This window comes from Cryptosporidium muris, genomic scaffold (assembly GCF_000006515.1).
Source record: "Cryptosporidium muris RN66 scf_1106632353999 genomic scaffold, whole genome shotgun sequence".
NCBI classification, from domain to species: Eukaryota; Apicomplexa; class Conoidasida; order Eucoccidiorida; family Cryptosporidiidae; genus Cryptosporidium; species Cryptosporidium muris.
This window is the reverse complement of record NW_002196571.1, coordinates 1,107,490-1,126,338: the sequence shown is the minus strand read 5'-3', so window position 1 is coordinate 1,126,338 and position 18,849 is coordinate 1,107,490. Positions and strand designations below refer to the sequence as shown.

At 25.7% G+C, this 18,849-nt stretch overlaps 10 protein-coding genes and 1 non-coding gene across 11 annotated transcripts, besides 23 other annotated features; 7 read left to right on the top strand and 4 right to left on the bottom strand.

Moving 5' to 3' along the window:
* Nucleotides 1–44: 44 nt before the first annotated feature.
* CMU_027390 (signal peptide peptidase family protein) lies at nucleotides 45–1,145 on the top strand (the record flags this gene model as incomplete). Its single annotated transcript, XM_002140042.1, has 1 exon — nucleotides 45–1,145. One exon carries the CDS (start codon nucleotides 45–47, stop codon nucleotides 1,143–1,145), a length of 1,101 nt encoding a protein of 366 aa, XP_002140078.1.
* A 128-nt stretch (nucleotides 1,146–1,273) lies between these two features.
* Nucleotides 1,274–1,334: a sequence feature (AT_rich).
* A 111-nt stretch (nucleotides 1,335–1,445) lies between these two features.
* CMU_027380 (thioredoxin family protein) lies at nucleotides 1,446–2,903 on the top strand (the record flags this gene model as incomplete). Its single annotated transcript, XM_002140041.1, has 1 exon — nucleotides 1,446–2,903. The coding sequence occupies one exon, from the start codon at nucleotides 1,446–1,448 to the stop codon at nucleotides 2,901–2,903; it is 1,458 nt and encodes a 485-aa protein (XP_002140077.1).
* Nucleotides 2,170–2,203: a sequence feature (AT_rich).
* Nucleotides 2,904–2,956: 53 nt separating the features above from the next.
* On the top strand, nucleotides 2,957–3,646 carry CMU_027370 (uncharacterized protein; the record flags this gene model as incomplete). The annotated part of the gene is made up of 1 exon (XM_002140040.1): nucleotides 2,957–3,646. The coding sequence occupies one exon, from the start codon at nucleotides 2,957–2,959 to the stop codon at nucleotides 3,644–3,646; it is 690 nt and encodes a 229-aa protein (XP_002140076.1).
* Nucleotides 3,612–3,637: a sequence feature (AT_rich).
* A 321-nt stretch (nucleotides 3,647–3,967) lies between the features above and the next one.
* CMU_027360 (uncharacterized protein) lies at nucleotides 3,968–4,864 on the top strand (the record flags this gene model as incomplete). Its single annotated transcript, XM_002140039.1, has 1 exon — nucleotides 3,968–4,864. One exon carries the CDS (start codon nucleotides 3,968–3,970, stop codon nucleotides 4,862–4,864), a length of 897 nt encoding a protein of 298 aa, XP_002140075.1.
* Nucleotides 4,533–4,611: a sequence feature (AT_rich).
* Nucleotides 4,865–5,026: 162 nt separating the features above from the next.
* Nucleotides 5,027–5,053: a sequence feature (AT_rich).
* Nucleotides 5,054–5,627: 574 nt separating this feature from the next.
* Nucleotides 5,628–5,700, bottom strand: CMU_027350. Its single transcript has one exon. It is a non-coding gene; the product is annotated as a tRNA-Val (tRNA).
* A 29-nt stretch (nucleotides 5,701–5,729) lies between these two features.
* Nucleotides 5,730–5,854: a sequence feature (AT_rich).
* Nucleotides 5,855–5,886: 32 nt separating this feature from the next.
* Nucleotides 5,887–5,917: a sequence feature (AT_rich).
* Nucleotides 5,918–6,360: 443 nt separating this feature from the next.
* CMU_027340 (glycogen debranching protein, putative) lies at nucleotides 6,361–11,940 on the top strand (the record flags this gene model as incomplete). Its single annotated transcript, XM_002140038.1, has 1 exon — nucleotides 6,361–11,940. One exon carries the CDS (start codon nucleotides 6,361–6,363, stop codon nucleotides 11,938–11,940), a length of 5,580 nt encoding a protein of 1,859 aa, XP_002140074.1.
* Nucleotides 11,941–12,092: 152 nt separating this feature from the next.
* On the top strand, nucleotides 12,093–12,825 carry CMU_027330 (uncharacterized protein; the record flags this gene model as incomplete). Its single annotated transcript, XM_002140037.1, has 3 exons — nucleotides 12,093–12,141; nucleotides 12,257–12,279; nucleotides 12,355–12,825. 3 exons carry the CDS (start codon nucleotides 12,093–12,095, stop codon nucleotides 12,823–12,825), a joined length of 543 nt encoding a protein of 180 aa, XP_002140073.1.
* Nucleotides 12,154–12,228: a sequence feature (AT_rich).
* Nucleotides 12,298–12,353: a sequence feature (AT_rich).
* Nucleotides 12,537–12,562: a sequence feature (AT_rich).
* A 21-nt stretch (nucleotides 12,826–12,846) lies between the features above and the next one.
* On the bottom strand, nucleotides 12,847–14,823 carry CMU_027320 (uncharacterized protein; the record flags this gene model as incomplete). The annotated part of the gene is made up of 1 exon (XM_002140036.1): nucleotides 12,847–14,823. One exon carries the CDS (start codon nucleotides 14,821–14,823, stop codon nucleotides 12,847–12,849), a length of 1,977 nt encoding a protein of 658 aa, XP_002140072.1.
* Nucleotides 13,626–13,646: a sequence feature (AT_rich).
* Nucleotides 14,197–14,276: a sequence feature (AT_rich).
* Nucleotides 14,338–14,390: a sequence feature (AT_rich).
* Nucleotides 14,754–14,781: a sequence feature (AT_rich).
* Nucleotides 14,824–15,001: 178 nt separating the features above from the next.
* Nucleotides 15,002–15,225: a sequence feature (AT_rich).
* CMU_027310 (uncharacterized protein) lies at nucleotides 15,165–15,542 on the bottom strand (the record flags this gene model as incomplete). Its single annotated transcript, XM_002140035.1, has 1 exon — nucleotides 15,165–15,542. One exon carries the CDS (start codon nucleotides 15,540–15,542, stop codon nucleotides 15,165–15,167), a length of 378 nt encoding a protein of 125 aa, XP_002140071.1.
* Nucleotides 15,472–15,565: a sequence feature (A-rich).
* A 305-nt stretch (nucleotides 15,566–15,870) lies between these two features.
* Nucleotides 15,871–15,974: a sequence feature (AT_rich).
* Nucleotides 15,975–15,986: 12 nt separating this feature from the next.
* On the top strand, nucleotides 15,987–17,325 carry CMU_027300 (26S protease regulatory subunit 8, putative; the record flags this gene model as incomplete). The annotated part of the gene is made up of 3 exons (XM_002140034.1): nucleotides 15,987–16,125; nucleotides 16,206–16,377; nucleotides 16,446–17,325. The coding sequence occupies 3 exons, from the start codon at nucleotides 15,987–15,989 to the stop codon at nucleotides 17,323–17,325; spliced, it is 1,191 nt and encodes a 396-aa protein (XP_002140070.1).
* Nucleotides 16,151–16,204: a sequence feature (AT_rich).
* Nucleotides 16,404–16,441: a sequence feature (AT_rich).
* Nucleotides 17,326–17,351: 26 nt separating the features above from the next.
* Nucleotides 17,352–17,372: a microsatellite.
* Nucleotides 17,373–17,381: 9 nt separating this feature from the next.
* Nucleotides 17,382–17,409: a sequence feature (AT_rich).
* Nucleotides 17,410–17,492: 83 nt separating this feature from the next.
* Nucleotides 17,493–17,551: a sequence feature (AT_rich).
* On the bottom strand, nucleotides 17,552–18,637 carry CMU_027290 (dimethyladenosine transferase protein, putative; the record flags this gene model as incomplete). The annotated part of the gene is made up of 1 exon (XM_002140033.1): nucleotides 17,552–18,637. One exon carries the CDS (start codon nucleotides 18,635–18,637, stop codon nucleotides 17,552–17,554), a length of 1,086 nt encoding a protein of 361 aa, XP_002140069.1.
* Nucleotides 18,638–18,684: 47 nt separating this feature from the next.
* Nucleotides 18,685–18,725: a sequence feature (AT_rich).
* Between the last annotated feature and the right edge of the window lie 124 nt (nucleotides 18,726–18,849).

Below are 18,849 nucleotides of genomic sequence, written 5' to 3'. Positions count from 1 at the left end.
AATCTTATATTGCAGTAGTAAAGACTTTATTAAGTAGAAATACAATGAGTTTGAAATTAAGAAGTGATTATATTTACATTGGGAGTTATTTAAACCTATTATTGGTCATATTTTTAACATGGTTCAAGCCTTTACCTGTAGTTGTACAAATGGTTATGTATACATTCCCTACTATATATATTGGATCTTATTTATCTCTAAATCAGATTTTAGTCAATCCTATTACAGGTGAAAGAGAACAGAGAGCTGAATTTTTAACTCGTAAAGATGCTGTCTTGTTTCCATTAATAGGATCTGGAGCTTTACTCTCATTATATTTAGCTTACAAATATTTACCAGAATATTGGGTGAATTTGTTATTAACATTATATTTAGCTATAATAGGTATATTTACATTGTCTGAAACTGTTTTACAATTCTCTTCTCTCATCACAGATACAAAGAGTGGAGTAATAATAGAAAAATATTGCAATTTTTTTGGATTATATAAAAATTCTCAGAATGAACGTGGGTATCAAATAAAGATAACAATTCATGAGTTATGGAGTTTTACAATTAGTTTAATTTTAGGGATTACTTGGTTATTAACTGATTCTTGGATTATTCATAATATTTTGGCAATTTCATTTTGTATACAGGCAATATCTCTTATTTCCCTTGGAGATTTTAAAATTGGTATAATTTTGTTAAGTGGATTATTTGTATATGATATATTTTGGGTTTTTGGAACAAATGTTATGATTACTGTTGCTAAATCCTTTCAAGGACCTGCTAAAATCATTTTTCCTATATCTTATGATCCATGGAAACAGAGTATTTTAGGACTTGGAGATATTGTAATACCTGGTTTATTTATTGCTTTATGTTTGAGATTTGACTTGAAAGATATTGTAAGTAAACATATTCAAATTAAAGAGATTATTTTGAACAACTATCCTACTAAAACATTTATTTCAGTCTTAATAGCTTATCAACTTGGCCTTTTAATTACAGCATGTGTAATGTTTTACTTTAAGGCAGCTCAACCTGCGCTACTATATTTGGTACCATTCTGCATACTATCATTTTTTGCATCTTTATATCATAGAAATCAGTTTATAGATGCATGGAATTATTGTGAAGGAACTGAATATTTGAATAAATAAAATAAAGAATCTGAAGTTAATTCTCAAAAGAAAAAAGAAAATTAGTAAATTAGGTATTCAATACTGAATTTCTTATTAATTTGTCACAATGAAAATTACTAAAATGTCACTTATATCTTATTTAAAGGTATTTATTTTATTTCAAATTAATCTTTTTGTATTCTTTATTAAAATAAATGAAAAAAAAAAGAAAATCTTAGCCTTTTATGGTAACCACACAACACACAAATGATAACCGCTACTATAGATATTAGGGTTTTATATTCTTTTTTTTTTCTTTGTTATTATTCCTACTAAATTATGAATGTCTTATGTAAGATACTTGTTGCATTATTTTTTAACTTCTTATTGTATATTGGCTCAATATATTCATTAGGAGACTTTAAAGATCATATCACGGATTTGCAACAAAAAGATTTTGAAGAAAAAGTACTTAGAAAAAATGAAAATATTACATGGTTTATATACTTCTTTGCTCCTTGGTGTGGATATTGTCAACGGATATACCCTGAAGTTGTGAAAACAGCAGAATATTTCATTCTAAATAATAATAACATACAAATTGGAAAGGTTGATTGTACTATACAAACAGAAATTTGCAAAAAAGAAAAAATTCAAGCTTATCCAACTTTTAAGTTATTTTTAAATGAATCATATGTTAAGAAGTATGAGAAACCAAAAAGAACTGTAAAAGATTTCATTAGATTTATAGAAAGTAGTAAAAATCCTCAATATACACATATTACATCACAACAGCAACTAGATGAAATTAAGGCTGAAATAAGAAATTTCCCAACTTTTGCTCTTCTATTACAAAGTAATGATGATATTTCAAAATACGAAGAATTCCTCTTAACTTTATCCAATCATATTGGAAATGAAATCTCAATAATTACAGTGACAGATCCAAAACTTGTATCTAATATAATTAAACTAAGTATATCAGAAAGTTGTGATCCTCCATGTATAATGGTTCTAGCTTCTAATAATGAATCTCCAACATTACCTTTTAATCATTCAATGGAATTTATTATTAATTTTATTAATCAATATAAATTCCCTAGTGTTTTCTTTCCACGTCAAGATGAATTTATTGATTCTTTACATAGTGGAAATCTATTAGTTATAATGGGAATAGATGTTAAATTATTGGGTCAAAATTATCCTGAATATTTAAAAGAATTTGAGAAACTTGCTGTTCAAATTAGAAAAGAAAATGTTCTTCCAGTCAAATTTAGTAATTCAGCACATCCACGTGGTATTATTTTTCTAATTGTTGATTTTTTTACATATTCATCCTTATTTAGAGAATTTGGAATTAATAATCTAAATTATACTCAAGGTTATAGTATAGTTATCTCAGATGGACTTAAATATTATTATAATCTACCTAAAGACATTACTATAAAACATCTATATAATACTATTAAACTTATACTTAAAGAAGATCCTCAAATATCTAAGAAAAAGGCTTATTCAATTTTCAGTATAAACTCTATTAGAAGATTTTTCTATGATCTTAATGTTGCTATAAGTAGTGTATTTTACAAATCATGGTACCATGCTATATTAGTAACTATTGTTATTTGTGTTATATTATCTGGGTGTACATTATGTACTTGCTTATTATTATTTGGAGATATTGCAGAATCCTATTTTCTTCAAGATGAACATATACAAAATATTGAATTACAAGACAATATGCCAGCGCCAATAGATGAAGAAAAGTCTGAGAATGAAACTAAGAAAGAACGCTAATTTTTTGATTCGATTGATTCTTATCCAGTTTTTTAAGGGAATAGTAATCTGTAATGTTAAATGAACAAGGATTACAAGAAGAATCCTCACTTTATGATCCAGAATATGAAGATGAAGATGTTATGAAATATTTAATTAATGTAAGAAATGAAGCAAAACTTATCTCAAGTAATAGGAATAGTAAAATTACTGAATCAAATATTAATGATAATATTAGTGATAATGCTAGTTTAAATTACTTTAGAGAATTTGAAGATATCATGAATTATACAATTAGCGAACAACTTTTAGATATCAGAAATTCTAATAATTATTTACAATGGAAATATAATACAATCAAACAATTCGAATATATAAAGTCTTATATCCAAGAATTATATACTATAAATTCCCGAGATGATATCATTGATGAAGAAGAATGGCGTTCCATCTATAATCAAAATAAGAAATCGAAATTATCACTTGGAAAGTGGAATTCACATAATTGGTGTAACTTACTAGAAATAATACTACAAGATATTGAGAATATAGATCACTTTATAGTAAATTGGAATATCTTATCTTGGATATTTACATGCTTAGCAGCTATACATGAAGTTGATTCTTATCATTCACAAGTAACATTTAATATGCAAAAAATTAAGAGATACTTGGAAAGTATCACCTATAGATTACCTGTTGATGAAATACTTGCTGTAGAAGCTATCCTTATTATTATAAAAAATTTTTATAATCAAAGGTAATATATCAATTTATCTTTGAACAATTATTTTACAATATATCTTATTTATATAACTAGACCAAATAATCTCAAGTGTACGATTTATTACATAGTGAATATAAAACATATCTACTTTCTTAAATGTCCAATATTTGTTAGGATTCCTATTCCTACAAATTAGGTTTCTTATACACTGTTACAATCCAAACCTAATAAATTAAATGGCGCTATTATATAAATATTGATAGCGCCTCATTATCCCCACAGTTGTTAAAAATTTCTTAAGCTCTTCATTTAATTTTTTTGTTATATCAAAGTTATATACTACCAGCATAATTTATTGATGGAAAGAGCATGGAAAAGTATAAAGACCAAGCTTGATAAAGGTGATTACTATGATGCCTATCAACTTTTATTAAGCCGTATATCTCGCCTACCTCCTAGTGAATCCCTTAATATAGGTTTAGAAAAAGCAAAAATATTTGCAGAATATGGAAGCTCTGATGTAGCATGCTATATCTGCTGTCATGTAATAAAAGTGGCTAGGGAAAATGGTATTAAGTCTGATATAAAGGGGATTGATAATATTATGGATATCTTAAAACTTTGTAAATCTAGTCCTGAACGTTCTAAACTTTTAAATGAAGCATTATTATGGTGTAAAGTTAGTAATATGAATGAAGGTGAGGATATATTACATAAATGGGCATCTAATATTTACTATAAAGAAGGAATTTATCACAAAGCTCAAGGTCATGTAATATTTATAGATGATGCTGATTTATATGTAGATATATTACTTAAGTGGCAAGAAATGGGTTATAAATCAGAAAAGGAATTATTTGTACTTAGAGCTGTATTAATTCTACTCTCATTACCTAAATTAAATTATGCAAGGGAATTACTTGATAAATATTGTTTAATTAATGGTTATTTAATTAATATAAATAATCTTGAACAAAACAATATTAATAAAATAATTAATAAGAAACCACCTAGTCCTATCCAATTAGCTTTCCTAATTGTTTCTACATGTGAATTATCAGATAAATATTTGGGACTAGACTTTATGGATATAATCAAAAGGAAATATGCATTAATTTTAAGAAGAGATCCACTTTTCAATAAGTTAATTGAGAAAATTGAACAAAATATTCTTGGGAAAGTTTCCAACCAAACAAGAGGTATACTTACTAATCTCCTTTCTATGTTTTCTAATGGAACAACAGAGTCTAAATAGATAGATGTATCTAAATATTAGAAAAAAAAAGACACAAAAATAAGTACAAGTACTTTTTGTTTTCAGTAAATAGACCGCTCATAATCATAACCAGTAATTGGTATCAGAAGCAGAACTGGCTTCTTAGCGATCTGAATATCATCATTAAAGTATTTTCTTTACATTTTATTTTATATTATTTATAATATAGATAAGTGGAGTATGGACTTAAATATAAGTAAATACTATCTATATCACCACCTAATATTATTTAAAATATTCAGTATAATTTTTACTCTTCATTTATAGAATAAGAGCCCAATGCTTGTTTAAACAAGCTTACATCATTATAAGCACTAATAATAGAAAATAGGTTTACAGATATATCTTCATCAAAGAGATACAATTTACTATGTATTATGTAGGAATATTTATAATGAAGATATAAAGCAGTTCATTTATATCTCTATTAAGTCTGAAATTATTATTAATCTTATGTCCTCTTTCCTTCTGTTTCTTTTTTTAAAGAAGATAAACTACTGGATATTATTAATCCTCATTGTCTTGTTACATTATAGAGCATTATATATTTACTTTATTGTAGTATCCCTAAGAGAAGAAAAAGGATGTTCTTGGGAGGTACCTTTAATTAAAGATACTGTCAATAATATAAAATTAATCAAGTATACGTCTTCATTATTACTAGTTTAACCGCTTCCTAAATTAAATAACAATACTCTTAATGTAATCATAAAGTGTCTATCTAGGAAATAGTTTAAAAAAGTACGGGTTACGAGGATCGAACTCGTGATCTCTCGCGTGTTAGGCGAGCGTCATAGCCACTAGACCAAACCCGCTGCTTACTGGATAGTATCTAATAGATTTGATATATATTTATAATACTAATTTTTAAAATTCCTAATTTATATATTAATATTTACTTTTCTCAGATATCTTTATTTTACTCTTTTTTTTATAATAAATAAGATATATTGCAATAATATAATAATAGGCAGTAATAACACTATCTAAGAAGTAACTAGTTTATATATATTAGTAATATTATTTATTTAAGATAAAGAAAGAAAGATAACTTATAATATAACCAAAATTTTTTTGTTTTATCTCTAATACTTTTTTTTATGATCGAGATTTCGTCTATATATCTTTACTTATTTAAATTAGTTATTGATAAATTTATCATTATCTATAGAAATTAATCTTGTCAAATTAAATCTAATACATATCACTAAATATTAGAATAGAAGTAAAATTTAAAGATGGAAAATTTAGAATTTAAGTTCTTAACATTAAATCTAACAATAAAGCAAAAAATAGTAAGATTTGGCGCTAAAACATTATTGTAATTTCTTCTAGTCTTTGAATCTCAAGTTTCCCTCGCTTTAATCCGTTATTCTTACGCTCGTAGTTGCAACAAGGCATGGCACGCAATTATATTGTGCACTTTTATCATTAGGTAACATTTATACTACTTAATAAATATACTAAGATTAAAAATGTTAAAATCCCTAAACTTTCGTAATCAAACAAAAAGTGACAGTAACAATATTAGAAGTGGTAATTCTAGTAGAAGTGAAACATTGCCAGCTAAGGCTGTTATTCCTGATATATCACCACCAAATACATCTGAAGGTAATACAACAACATATACATCTCCAAATACATCAAGTGAAAAAAATGACCATATAAATAGTGAAGAGATACAAGTATCTAATAAAACAACTACAGAAATCCATACAAAGAAAGAAATACCAAATTTATTGTTAGATAATATAAACAGTAAGAATATATGGTTTTCTGAATTTGATAATTTAAGTAGATTAAGTTTTGCTGGAAGTGTTGGTAATATACGTGTACTTTGTAATGACTGTTTAATTATAACTTTATATAATGGTAGAATAGAAGGAAATAAATTTCAATTATATGTTGAAGATTTTCATGGAGATATCGAATTAGTTGATCCATTTAATATTGATGAATTAGGTAATTATTATTGGAGTATTGTTTTAAAAGTTCCAGGTTCAACTAATATTAAACTGAAATGGAATTCTGTGAATGGAGAACCAGTAGAAAATAAAATATGTAATAATTTAATAGTTGAACCTCAATTATTTATAAATAAGAAATGTATACCTAGTTCAGGTATATGTATGCAGACAGTTTTAAGCCAATGTTTAGGAAATATAACTGAATGGAAGAGAAGATTAGAAATAATTTCAAAACTTAATTATAATATGATACATTTTACTCCATTTCAAGTTTTTGGACAATCTGGTTCATGCTACTCATTAGCAAATCAGAATGAGATATCATCTTTATTTTTTCAAGAAGGTGAAAATGATAAAGAAAGTACAGAAGATAATAAATTGGAGCTTTCAAATGAAGAGAAAGTATCATATTTAAAAGAAGTGATTAAAGAGCTAGAGAATGACTTTGGAATATTATCAACATGTGATATTGTTTTAAATCACACAGCTGATAATTCACCTTGGTTAATTGATCATCCAGAATGTGGTTATAATTTAGAAAATTCACCTCATTTAACTGCTGCTGTAGATTTAGATAATAAATTACAGGAATTTTCAAAGAATATATTAGAGGGAATGTATATGAATAAGTATGGAATTAGTGAAAATATTAATAGTTCTAATGATGTTGATAGAGTTATTCATGCTCTTAATGAAGAAGTTTTAAAGAAATTTAATATAAATGAATATTTTACTCTTGATATAGAAGGAATTATTAATCAATATCAATATAAAGTTAATGATGATAATATAACAGATTTATTTAATAGAGTTATGGAGAAAAATGGTATAAACTCTTCCTCTATAGAAGATAAACTTTATGAATTTGCATTACATTTATCTTGTACAGAGAGAGGTAAAATGATTATTATCCCAGGTTCAATTTTGAATAGGTTAAGTTTATGTAATTCTAATGATTTAAGAAATAAATTACATATTGTACAAAGTAGATTATATAATTTTGCTGATGACATAATAAGAACTATAAGTAATTCAGTACGTGGTCTTGTAATGTGGGAAAGAGTTCAATGTAAGAAGGGTTCATTAGGATATAATCATTGGGAAGCATTAACACCTAGATATTTTACTCCAATAGTTGATTCAACTGGTAAACTTCAATATATGGCAAATAATGGTTGGGTAATGGGATGGAATGTTTTACAAGATTTTGCAGCTTCTGGATCTTTTGTTTATTTAAGGAGAGATTTATTTGTCTGGTCAGATTGTGTGAAATTAAGATATGGTGAGAATGAAGAAGATGTACCTTTTTTATGGAAGTGGATGTCAGATTATTGTACTACTGTTGCATCTATTTTTCATGGTATTAGACTTGATAATTGTCATTCTACTCCACCACATGTAGCAAAATATATGCTTAGGAAGAGTCGAAAAGTTAGGCCTAATCTTTGGGTATATGCTGAATTATTTACTGGGAATTTTGATGTAGATTTAGAATTTGAAAGACAGCTTGGATTAAATGCTTTAATACGTGAAGCAATGCGTGCAAATGATCCTGGATCTCTTGGATATCTTGTAAGTACATACAGTTCAAGCGGTATTGGTGGTTTGATGTGTATACCATCACTTTATCAAACCATTGATTTAAATAATAATACTGGAGAGGCTAATGTTGAATTACCACAACTTAAAGGCGCACAACCTTTAGTAAGACGACCATGTCCTGCATTATTTTTTGATTGTACCCATGATAATGAAACTCCAAGTGAAATAAGAACACCAGTAGATACATTACCAACTGCTGCATTAGTAGCTTCCGCTGCATGTGCATTAGGATCCACTAGAGGATTTGATGAATTAGTGCCACATAATATTAGTGTAGTATCAGAAAGAAGACTTTATCAAAATTACATAACAAATATCTCAGAGAAAGTTAGAGAAGAAAGGGGTAGGATTGAAACTAATAATTCACAACTAAATTTAAGGTCAAGATCAAACAGTCTTGGACCCTTTCAAAGATTAGGAAGTGGTCTAGTAACAGATAATTCTATTATATGTAGAACATCGGGAGATCTATCTGGTACTTATTCTGATTTTGTAGCAGATATTACTATTGAATGGAAATATAATGGTAATAATGTTGAGATAAGAGGAGATTGGGATAACTGGAAAAACAGTATCTCTCTTGAAAAACAACAGGATGGACATTTTAGTACTAAAATACTTGTTAAATTTGCAAATTCATCAGAATCTACTAGTAATACAAATAATAAAGATAATATAATTTATCCACAAAGTAATAAATTGCAATATGAGTATAAGTATATTGTTGATGGAAATTGGGTACATGATCCTAATATTCCATATACTATGGATAAAAATGGGAATATTAATAATATTATCTCTCTATTAAAACATCAAAAATCTTTAGCCTTAGCTACTAAATGGAAATCTGGAGATAGATTACCTGGTATTATGGAGGCACGCAAGATACTTAATAAAGTACACTATAATATGGCTACCTCAGGATTTAATGAAACCCATGTTCATTATTTAACATCTGACATATTGATGATTCAAAGATATAATCCAAATATACAAGAAAATATCTATTTTATAACTCATTCATCATTTACTTATGATAAACCTAATAATATTCCTATTAATATTACTTTAGATGGTAAAATAAAAGAGACATTATTTATAGGTACATTAGTTGTACCAACTTACTTTTTTGCAGCATATAGAAATGATCCTAATAGGATACATGGATTAGATTCTGACTTAATACTTTATAGTAAACTTGAAGATATTGCAAATGTTTGTTACAATGAGAATCTACATGAAACATCTATAAATCTGCACAATTTTCCATCTGGATCACTAATTATTTTACATACAATACGTCATACTGGTGTAAGTATTGCAAAAAGTGCCTTTAAAGAATTTTATGATAATATTGCTATTAAACTACCTATTATTATTGAAAATTGTTTAAAGCAATGTAATGCATCAGATGCAATTAACTATATAATGTATAGTTGTTCTAGTGAGGAACTAGATCGTACGAAAAGTAGAAGTGTTTATAATGTACCTAATTATGGAGATATGCCATACTGTGGTATCTATAGTTGTATCAGTATATTTGATAATATTCGCATGAATGATGATGGTGGAAAAAGTCATCCATTTATTATTCATCTTAAGCAGGGATCTTGGTATATTGATTATACAATTAATAGATTAAGAGAATACAAAGCATTTAATAATAAACAATATCATAAATGTGATAGGAATAAAGGAGGTGAGATGACAGAAATTTGTGAAGATATGGAGACTTTTCCATTAATAGAATTGGCTGATTGGATCCACTTCCAATATGTTTTACTTCAAAAAACTGCAAAAATTCCAATTGATTATCTGATTACTTATATTGATCAAATATTCTCTGCAATTTATAGATGTATTATGTATTATATTTTATTTGGAGATACCAATGGTAACATAACCTCAGCTGAAATGAGTAGTAAATTTATCATGACTGATATATTTTATATACGAATAAAAGCTGCAACATATCAATTTTATTCATATGTACCTTCTGCTCCGCTAATATGGGATACAAAGTTACCATCATTATGTGCTGGTCTACCACATTTCTCAACAGGATTTATGCGAAATTGGGGGCGTGATACTTTTATATCAATAAATGGAATACTATTATTTACTAATAGAAGTATGGAGGCAAAATGTGAAATTTTGGGATATGCAAGACTAATGAAAAATGGATTAATACCAAATTTATTAGATTCTGGTAATCGACCACGATATAATGCTAGAGATGCAACATGGTTTTTTATTGGAGCAATTGTTGATTATTGCAAAAATGTTGAAGATGGATGTAGTATTTTAAAAGAAGTAGTAAATTTAAAAAGTCCTATAAATGTTTCTTCTTTACAAAAAGAAAAAGATGCATTTCAATGGATACTTCAGGATTGTAAAAGTGATGAAATTAAGTCTCTTAAGCTATGTGATATTATACAATATATCTTGACTAGGCATGTATTAGGAATTTCTTTTCGTGAAGAAAATGCAGGAAAAGAAATAGATGAACAAATGAAAGATGAAGGTTTCAATATATCAATTACTTGGGACTCATCAAATGGATTATTCTATGGTGGAAATAAACATAACTGTGGTACATGGATGGATAAAATGGGATCCTCCGAAAAAGCTGGAAACAAAGGGATACCTGCAACACCAAGAGATGGGGCTAATATAGAACTTGTTGCATTATTATTTAATACATTGCAATTTTTATCACAAATAAAAAAATCGAAAGAATACCCTTATACAGGAGTATACATTAAGAATATAGAAAATTCGAATTCTTTTTCATTTCTTTCTTATTCTGACTGGATAACTAAGATCAAATCAAATTTTGAATATTTATTTTATATTCCACCTAGAGATAGATTAAATGATAAATATGATATAGATACTAAACTTATTAATCGTGTATCTATATATAAAGATACGCATAGATCATCTAGTGGGTGGGCTGATTATCAACTCAGACCAAATTTTTCTATAGCAATTGGTATTGCTCCAGAATTATTTACTACAGAACATGCTCTTTCAGCTTTAAAAATAGTAGAAGAACAATTATTATCACCCAATATGTTAGGAATGAAAACTCTTGATCCATCAGATTATAATTATTATCCAAATTATGATAATTCTAATGATTCTACTGATTTTCATATTGCCCATGGTTTCAACTATCATCAAGGGCCTGAATGGATATGGCCACTTGGATATTTCTTAAAAGCAAAATATATGATGATGTTGGCAGCTGCTAAATCAGAACAAAATTCTAATCTAGAATCTCACAAAACAAAAGCTCTATATGAAACTATGAAATTTTTAAATAATCATAGAGAGTATATTGCTAAAAGTCCATGGGGATCATTACCTGAGCTTACAAATGATAATGGGAGTTATTGTAAAGATAGTTGTACAGCACAAGCATGGTCAATTGGTACCATATTTGAATTTCTTTCATATGTATTTAAACAAAATAAAAAATAATCTAGAGAAATGGTGCCACGTCATTATATGCAATTTACATTGCATGTAAATGCCGGTATTGTAGTGTGGATAGGAATATTATTGTATTAGGTAACTTTTAGTATTATTATGTATTAAAAACTTTGTTTCTTTTTCAAATGAATGATTTCCGAATGAATAAAACTGAAGATATCGAAGAAATCATTCGACTTTATGAAAGAAGTGAGTAATTTCATTTTATATTTAAAAGAGAAAAAAATTACTTATTTTTATCTTAAATATGTTTCTATCTAAATAAAATAAAAATTTGACCAAAATAAAATCTACTATTGAACAGTTATTCAAGGTCAAAAGAAAACAGTAAGTTTATATCTATTGAAAAATAAAATTAAATAATATTTCATATATATTCATCTGTATATTTTAATATAATAGAATCAAAGTTTACTTCAAGAGAATATAAGGCTTAGAGCGAAATTACGAAATAGATATACAAAACCATTAGAAGAAAATTCAGAATTAGGAATTTTAACAACTCCACAATTAAGTCAAAGACATAGAGCTCGATTTCAACCAAAATTATCACCAATACCACAATCTCCATTATCAGAAACTGCAATTAAAAATAATAAAAATATAATAACTAAAGATGTAGAAATACAAACTGAAGATATTTCACATATTTCACTGTTAAAATTAATGATACCACCATCTCCAAGACATAAACCTAAAAATGAAAAAAAGGTTGAGACACCTATTTGTAGAAAATATCCATTGCGTGAAAATGCAAGACAAATAACATACTCAGTACCATCATTAAGAGTTAAATTAAGAAGGGATACAGATAAGCCAGATTTTAATCCATTTAAAACTCATGAATATTTCAAAGTAAAGAAGGATCCATAATACTAATAAAAGAAAATTGAGTTAGTAAATAATATCAGAGTCAAATTCAGCAATATTAGTAGGTAGAAGTATATTTACAAACTTATCTTTTGAGTTAGATTTAAAAAAATTAGGTGTTTTCCATCCAACCCAACCTCGTCTTATTATAATATCTATATTATCATCTCCTTTATAATGGGGATCTAAAATAAGATATTCCACATTATTCTGAATATTCTGAAAAGTGCGTATACCAACTAATATATAAGAATAATTTCTAATACTAATAATAATTGGTGAACTAACAATTTCAAAGTGATTTATTAATATATCATATTTTTGAATAAATTCATCTATATTATGGAAATATATTATTTTACAACGAATTCCTAAATAAATACTTAATATATATGAAGCTTCAATTGTTCCTATCCATGTATTTGAACCTATTTCCAATCCTTCATGGGTATTATCGTGATATTTTAATATTTTCTGCATTTCACAATGATTAAGTATTGGTTTTATACTGTAATTATTAAGTAAATACCAGCTTAATACCGTTTGTAAGGAACGATAAGTACAACCCCATCCAATATCATCTATATTATCTTGAAAATAATGAAAGTACCAATAATCTCCTTCAATTTTATAAATCTTATTATCTAGTATTTCTTTAGAAATTGCAAAATCTAAATTCTTCTTTCCTATAGTCTTCGTACTTTTTAAAAGAATATTATTATGTGGTGAAATTAATTTCCCATCATTTTTATAAAGATCTGAAACTGATAATTTCAATGCAAATTCCTTTGAAATAAGTGGTCTATAATTTATATTAAATATTTCTAACCATAATTTTCTTATTTCCTTTCTAATATTATCATTATTAAATATCTTTTCATTATCTTCATTTAAAAATATTGAACCAGTATTTGCTAAAATAATAGGAATTACCAATTCTTTAATTTTAAAAATATAACTTTCATAATTCAAATTACAGCTTAAAATTATCTTATTATATAAATCTGTCCTATTTTTTAATCTTAAAATAAAATGTTCACACTGATTAAGAAATGATTGACGTAAATTTTCTTGCCAATTATCTTTATTATTAAAATTAAATGTACATCCTACAAAATGAAATTTTAATCTACTATAAGTCTCATTATCTTTAATTATATTATCTTCTTCATTATATGAACTAACTAATTCATTTATATTATTTTCATTAAAATCATCTCCAAAAAAAAAGTACATTGGTATATAATATGGTATATTGAAATTATCTTTATCATATATATTATTTCCATTTTTATATTGTTCTTGAAAAGTTATCTTATTCTCAGTTTTTAATATATTATTTCCTTTTGAAACAAAAAAATTCATAACATATTCATTATTTATTAAATTTCTTGTTATAAATATAGAATTATATTCAATTATATTCATTATCTTCTTTATCTTTTTAATTATTTCTATATCTTCTGATTTTGTTATAACAAATGAAAAATTTATTTCAGAAGCAATAAAATATCCAAATTTTGATAATATATGTTTATTACATATTATAGTATTTAATAAATTTAATTCGATCTTCATTCTATTTTGTAATAATTCATATGTCATTACAGAATCCATTAAATCTAATTTTGAATATTTTGGAATCATCATTAATTTTAAAGGATTAACCTTAATTTCATATAAACATTTCATATTGTTATTTATTAAATCTTCAATCCAATATGTCACATTTTCATTATAGTTTATAATGCCAACAATATTAAAACCTATTGGAAGTGATATATTTATATCTTTTATCAAATCATTTATATTTCCATTCCAAATATTAGAAGAATGATGAAATATATCTGTTATAATAACACAGTCTTTATAATTATCTTCATTTATAATTATTCCAATTAATAGATAAAAATTATCTGGATTACATTCTGAAATTAAATCAATATTTTTTATTTTATTCTTGACGTCTTCAGTTAAATAAACAACCTTTTCAACATCCATTTATTACTTAAAATTTCAATATAATTTGATTAAATTAATGTTCAATAATCATTCAATCTTTTAAGTTAAATATTCTTATCTAGAACTAAATATAGATCCTTTGAAGGTATTATTCCTATTTATTCTTATTTGTTATATTTCTAAGGTTTCACAAAGCGCTATTATGATTATTTACAACTTTTATTAGATATTATATATACACTATTAAATACTTTTATTTTCCTTAACTTAAAATTACATTTAATAAATATAAAAATTATTATCAAGATAAAACATAAAATAAAATAATATTTCACTATACTAATAACAAAGTTACTAATTAACATAAAAAAATAAAAATTTTATAGTTCCTCTTTTATATTAAATTCATTATCTTTAAATAATTTCATAATTATAATAATTGGTTTAAAAATCAAGTATCGTATAAATCCCAGCCTTCTTAATATAATAAAACAACAAACAAATAAGAGAAAAAAAAAAGAAAACCATAGTAAATAAGTATCTTGTTCACTACTTTTACGTATTTTATGGAATTTTGACATATTTAGGTTCATTTTATTATTGTATATACTATATATTAAATTTGTACTTTGAAGTGCGTTATTACTTTCACTCATAACTTGTTCTGAATGATTTAAACGCTCAATTTCTTGTCTCATTCTTTGTTTAGTTAATTCTAGTTCACTTTTTAGTTTAATCTCATCTTCTTTATGATTCATTTTACTATTATTTTATGTTATTTATAAAATAAAGTGTAAATTTAAGATATTATAATAACCAGTATAAGAAAAATATATCAAACTAAATATATAAAGAAAAAAATCAGAATATTATCTATTTCCAACTTTTTTATGAATTATTAAAGGATTCAGGATCATTTTTAAATAGTTTTAATATTTCTATCTAATAATATTACAGCGGTACTACATAAAATATTTCTAATCTAAATTAAACCGCCAAATATTTTTGCGACTGTAAATTATAATAGCCGATTTATTTTGTGGGCTAAGAAAGAGTTAAAAGTTTTTCTTTCTTCCCCCTGTTTTCTTAAAATTACTTTTTTAATATTAAAAAATTTTGGATTATTTTTTAATATATAATAAGATAATAACTGTTTATTTACATATATATATAATATATATTTTATATAAGGTCTAATATAAATGGAAACCATGGTAGAAATTATAAATCCTGCAACGTCTTATTATAAAAGTCGTATAGAGCAATTAAAAGTTGCTATTTCATCTCAACAATTAAATATTAGACGTCTACATGCACAGAGAAATGAGTTAAATTTTAAAGGTAAGTAATCTATTAATTACAAAGGAAATATTTTTAATATATTGGACTATATATTTAATTTATATACTAAATATTTATAGTTAGAGAATTACGTGAAGAATTGCAATACTTACTAGAATCTAATAGCTATGTTGGAGAAGTAATTAAAGTTATGGGACGTAATAAAGTTTTAGTAAAACTAAATCCAGAAGGTAAATTTTTAGTTGATATTGCAAAAAATATTGATATATCTCAATGTACTACAAATACAAGGTAAGACTTAAAGTATTTTACTTTTCTTTTATAAAAATGAAATATATAAATTGTAAAATTATAAGTAGGGTTGCATTATTAAGTGATTCATTTAAACTTCACAGAATATTCCCAAGTAAAGTAGATCCATTAGTATCATTAATGAAAGTTGAAAAAGTGCCAGATAGTACATATGATATTGTTGGAGGATTAGATGAACAAATAAAAGAAATAAAAGAAGTTATTGAACTTCCAATAAAACATCCCGAAATATTTGAAAGTTTAGGTATTGCCCAACCAAAAGGTGTGTTATTATATGGACCACCAGGTACAGGTAAAACATTATTAGCAAGAGCTGTTGCACATCATACAGATTGTACATTTATCCGAGTATCTGGGTCTGAATTAGTTCAAAAATATATTGGTGAGGGAAGTCGTATGGTTCGTGAATTATTTGTAATGGCAAGAGAACATGCTCCATCTTTAATATTTATGGATGAAATAGATTCTATTGGATCTCAAAGAACTGAAGGAGAAACTGGAGATAGTGAAGTACAAAGAACAATGTTAGAACTTCTTAATCAACTTGATGGTTTTGAATCAACACAAAATATTAAAGTTATTATGGCTACAAATCGTATTGATATTTTAGATGATGCACTACTTAGACCTGGTCGTATTGATAGGAAAATAGAATTTCCAAATCCAAATGAAGATGCTCGTTATGAAATTTTGAAGATTCATAGTAGAAAGATGAATCTTGTACGTGGAATTGATTTAAGGAAGATAGCTCAACAAATGCAAGGTGCTTCTGGTGCTGAATCAAAAGCTGTATGTACGGAAGCTGGTATGTTTGCATTAAGGGAAAGGAGAAGACATGTTACTCAAGAAGATTTTGATATGGCTGTATCAAGAGTTATGAAAAAAGATAGTGATTGGAATATGAGCCTAAGGAAATTATGGAAGTAATTTTTTCGTTATCTTAATTATTAAGTATAATAATAATAATAATAATATTTAATGTGAATTTATGATATTAATATTATATATTTACAATGATGTTAATATAGTAGAGATTATAATTTAAAGTACATCTAGATTATATATATAGAAAAAAGAGATTCCACAATATTCAGTTAATATTTAATGATTATATATAATTTTGAATACTATTAATTTATGTTAATATTAATAACTATTCACTATTTTCACTCATTATTTCATCTTCAATAAACATTTGTTCAGAAATACCAGAACTATCTAATTTATATGCTACATTTACAAAATGAATTCCATTTTTATTAAATTCTAATAAGAGTTTGAAGTATTCATCTATACTAATATTAAATGCACGTTTGGATTCTAATCCTGTATTTTCTAATATTTTGAATACAAATTCTTTAAATGGCACATTGTTTTGAGGAACTTGATTATTTAAAGAGCACCATGTTTTATAATTATTTTCTAACATAGTTAGAGTAGAACTACCTTTAAAATTAGCCCTTATTGTTTTCTTTTTACGTAAAAAACATATCCTCATTAAACCATCCCATTCTCTAAAATTAACAGGAATTGGACAAGTTTTAGGGATAAATTTAACTACCATAGAATTTACTTTTGGAGGTGGATTAAAGCTACCTGGTAATACTTTACATACTCTTATAACTTTACATAATAATTTAGTATTTAAAGTTAAACGACAGTAATGTTTATCACCTGGTTCTGCTAATAATCTTAAAGCAAATTCTTCTTGAAACATTAATACTGCACAGCGAAATGTAGGTTTATGTGATAATATTCGAAATACAAATGGTGAAGATATTTGATATGGTAAATTAGCAGTACATATATCAAATTTTCCCAAATCACTACGAAGTGCATCTCCTTCTTTAACTTCTAAATTATTATATCCGGCATTCATTGATCTTTTTTTAACTTCAGCAACCATTCTTGGATCAATATCAAAAGCAATAACCTTTCTTGCTAAAGGTAATAATCTCATAGTTAAGTTACCTGTTCCTGGTCCTATTTCTAATACTATATCTGTAGGTTTTATATCAGAAGCCTCAACTATTTTATCCAATATACCCGGATTTTTTAGTAAATGTTGACCCTTTTTTTTATCTAACATTACATTCATTATACTATTATGAGAATAATTTATAGATTTCTTCCCGTTATTAGTTATTGATTTTGTATAATTCATACTTAACTTTTTATTAACAATCCCAATAGGACATGGTCTATTTTTTACTAAATATTCCCTTCTAATAACTGGCATTTTAAAAATAAGTCTCAATTTTTAAGATTTCTTAAAGAAAGTATATCTAATATTAAAATAAATTTGTTATATATTTATTAAAATATTTCACTTGTAATAATTTTTATTTCGTTTCTTTCTTTTTAATATTCCAAGATTAATTTTAAAAATTAGGAAATTCAAAATTTCTCCATTAGCAAAAAATACATTTGTTTATTTCAGACAATTAGCGC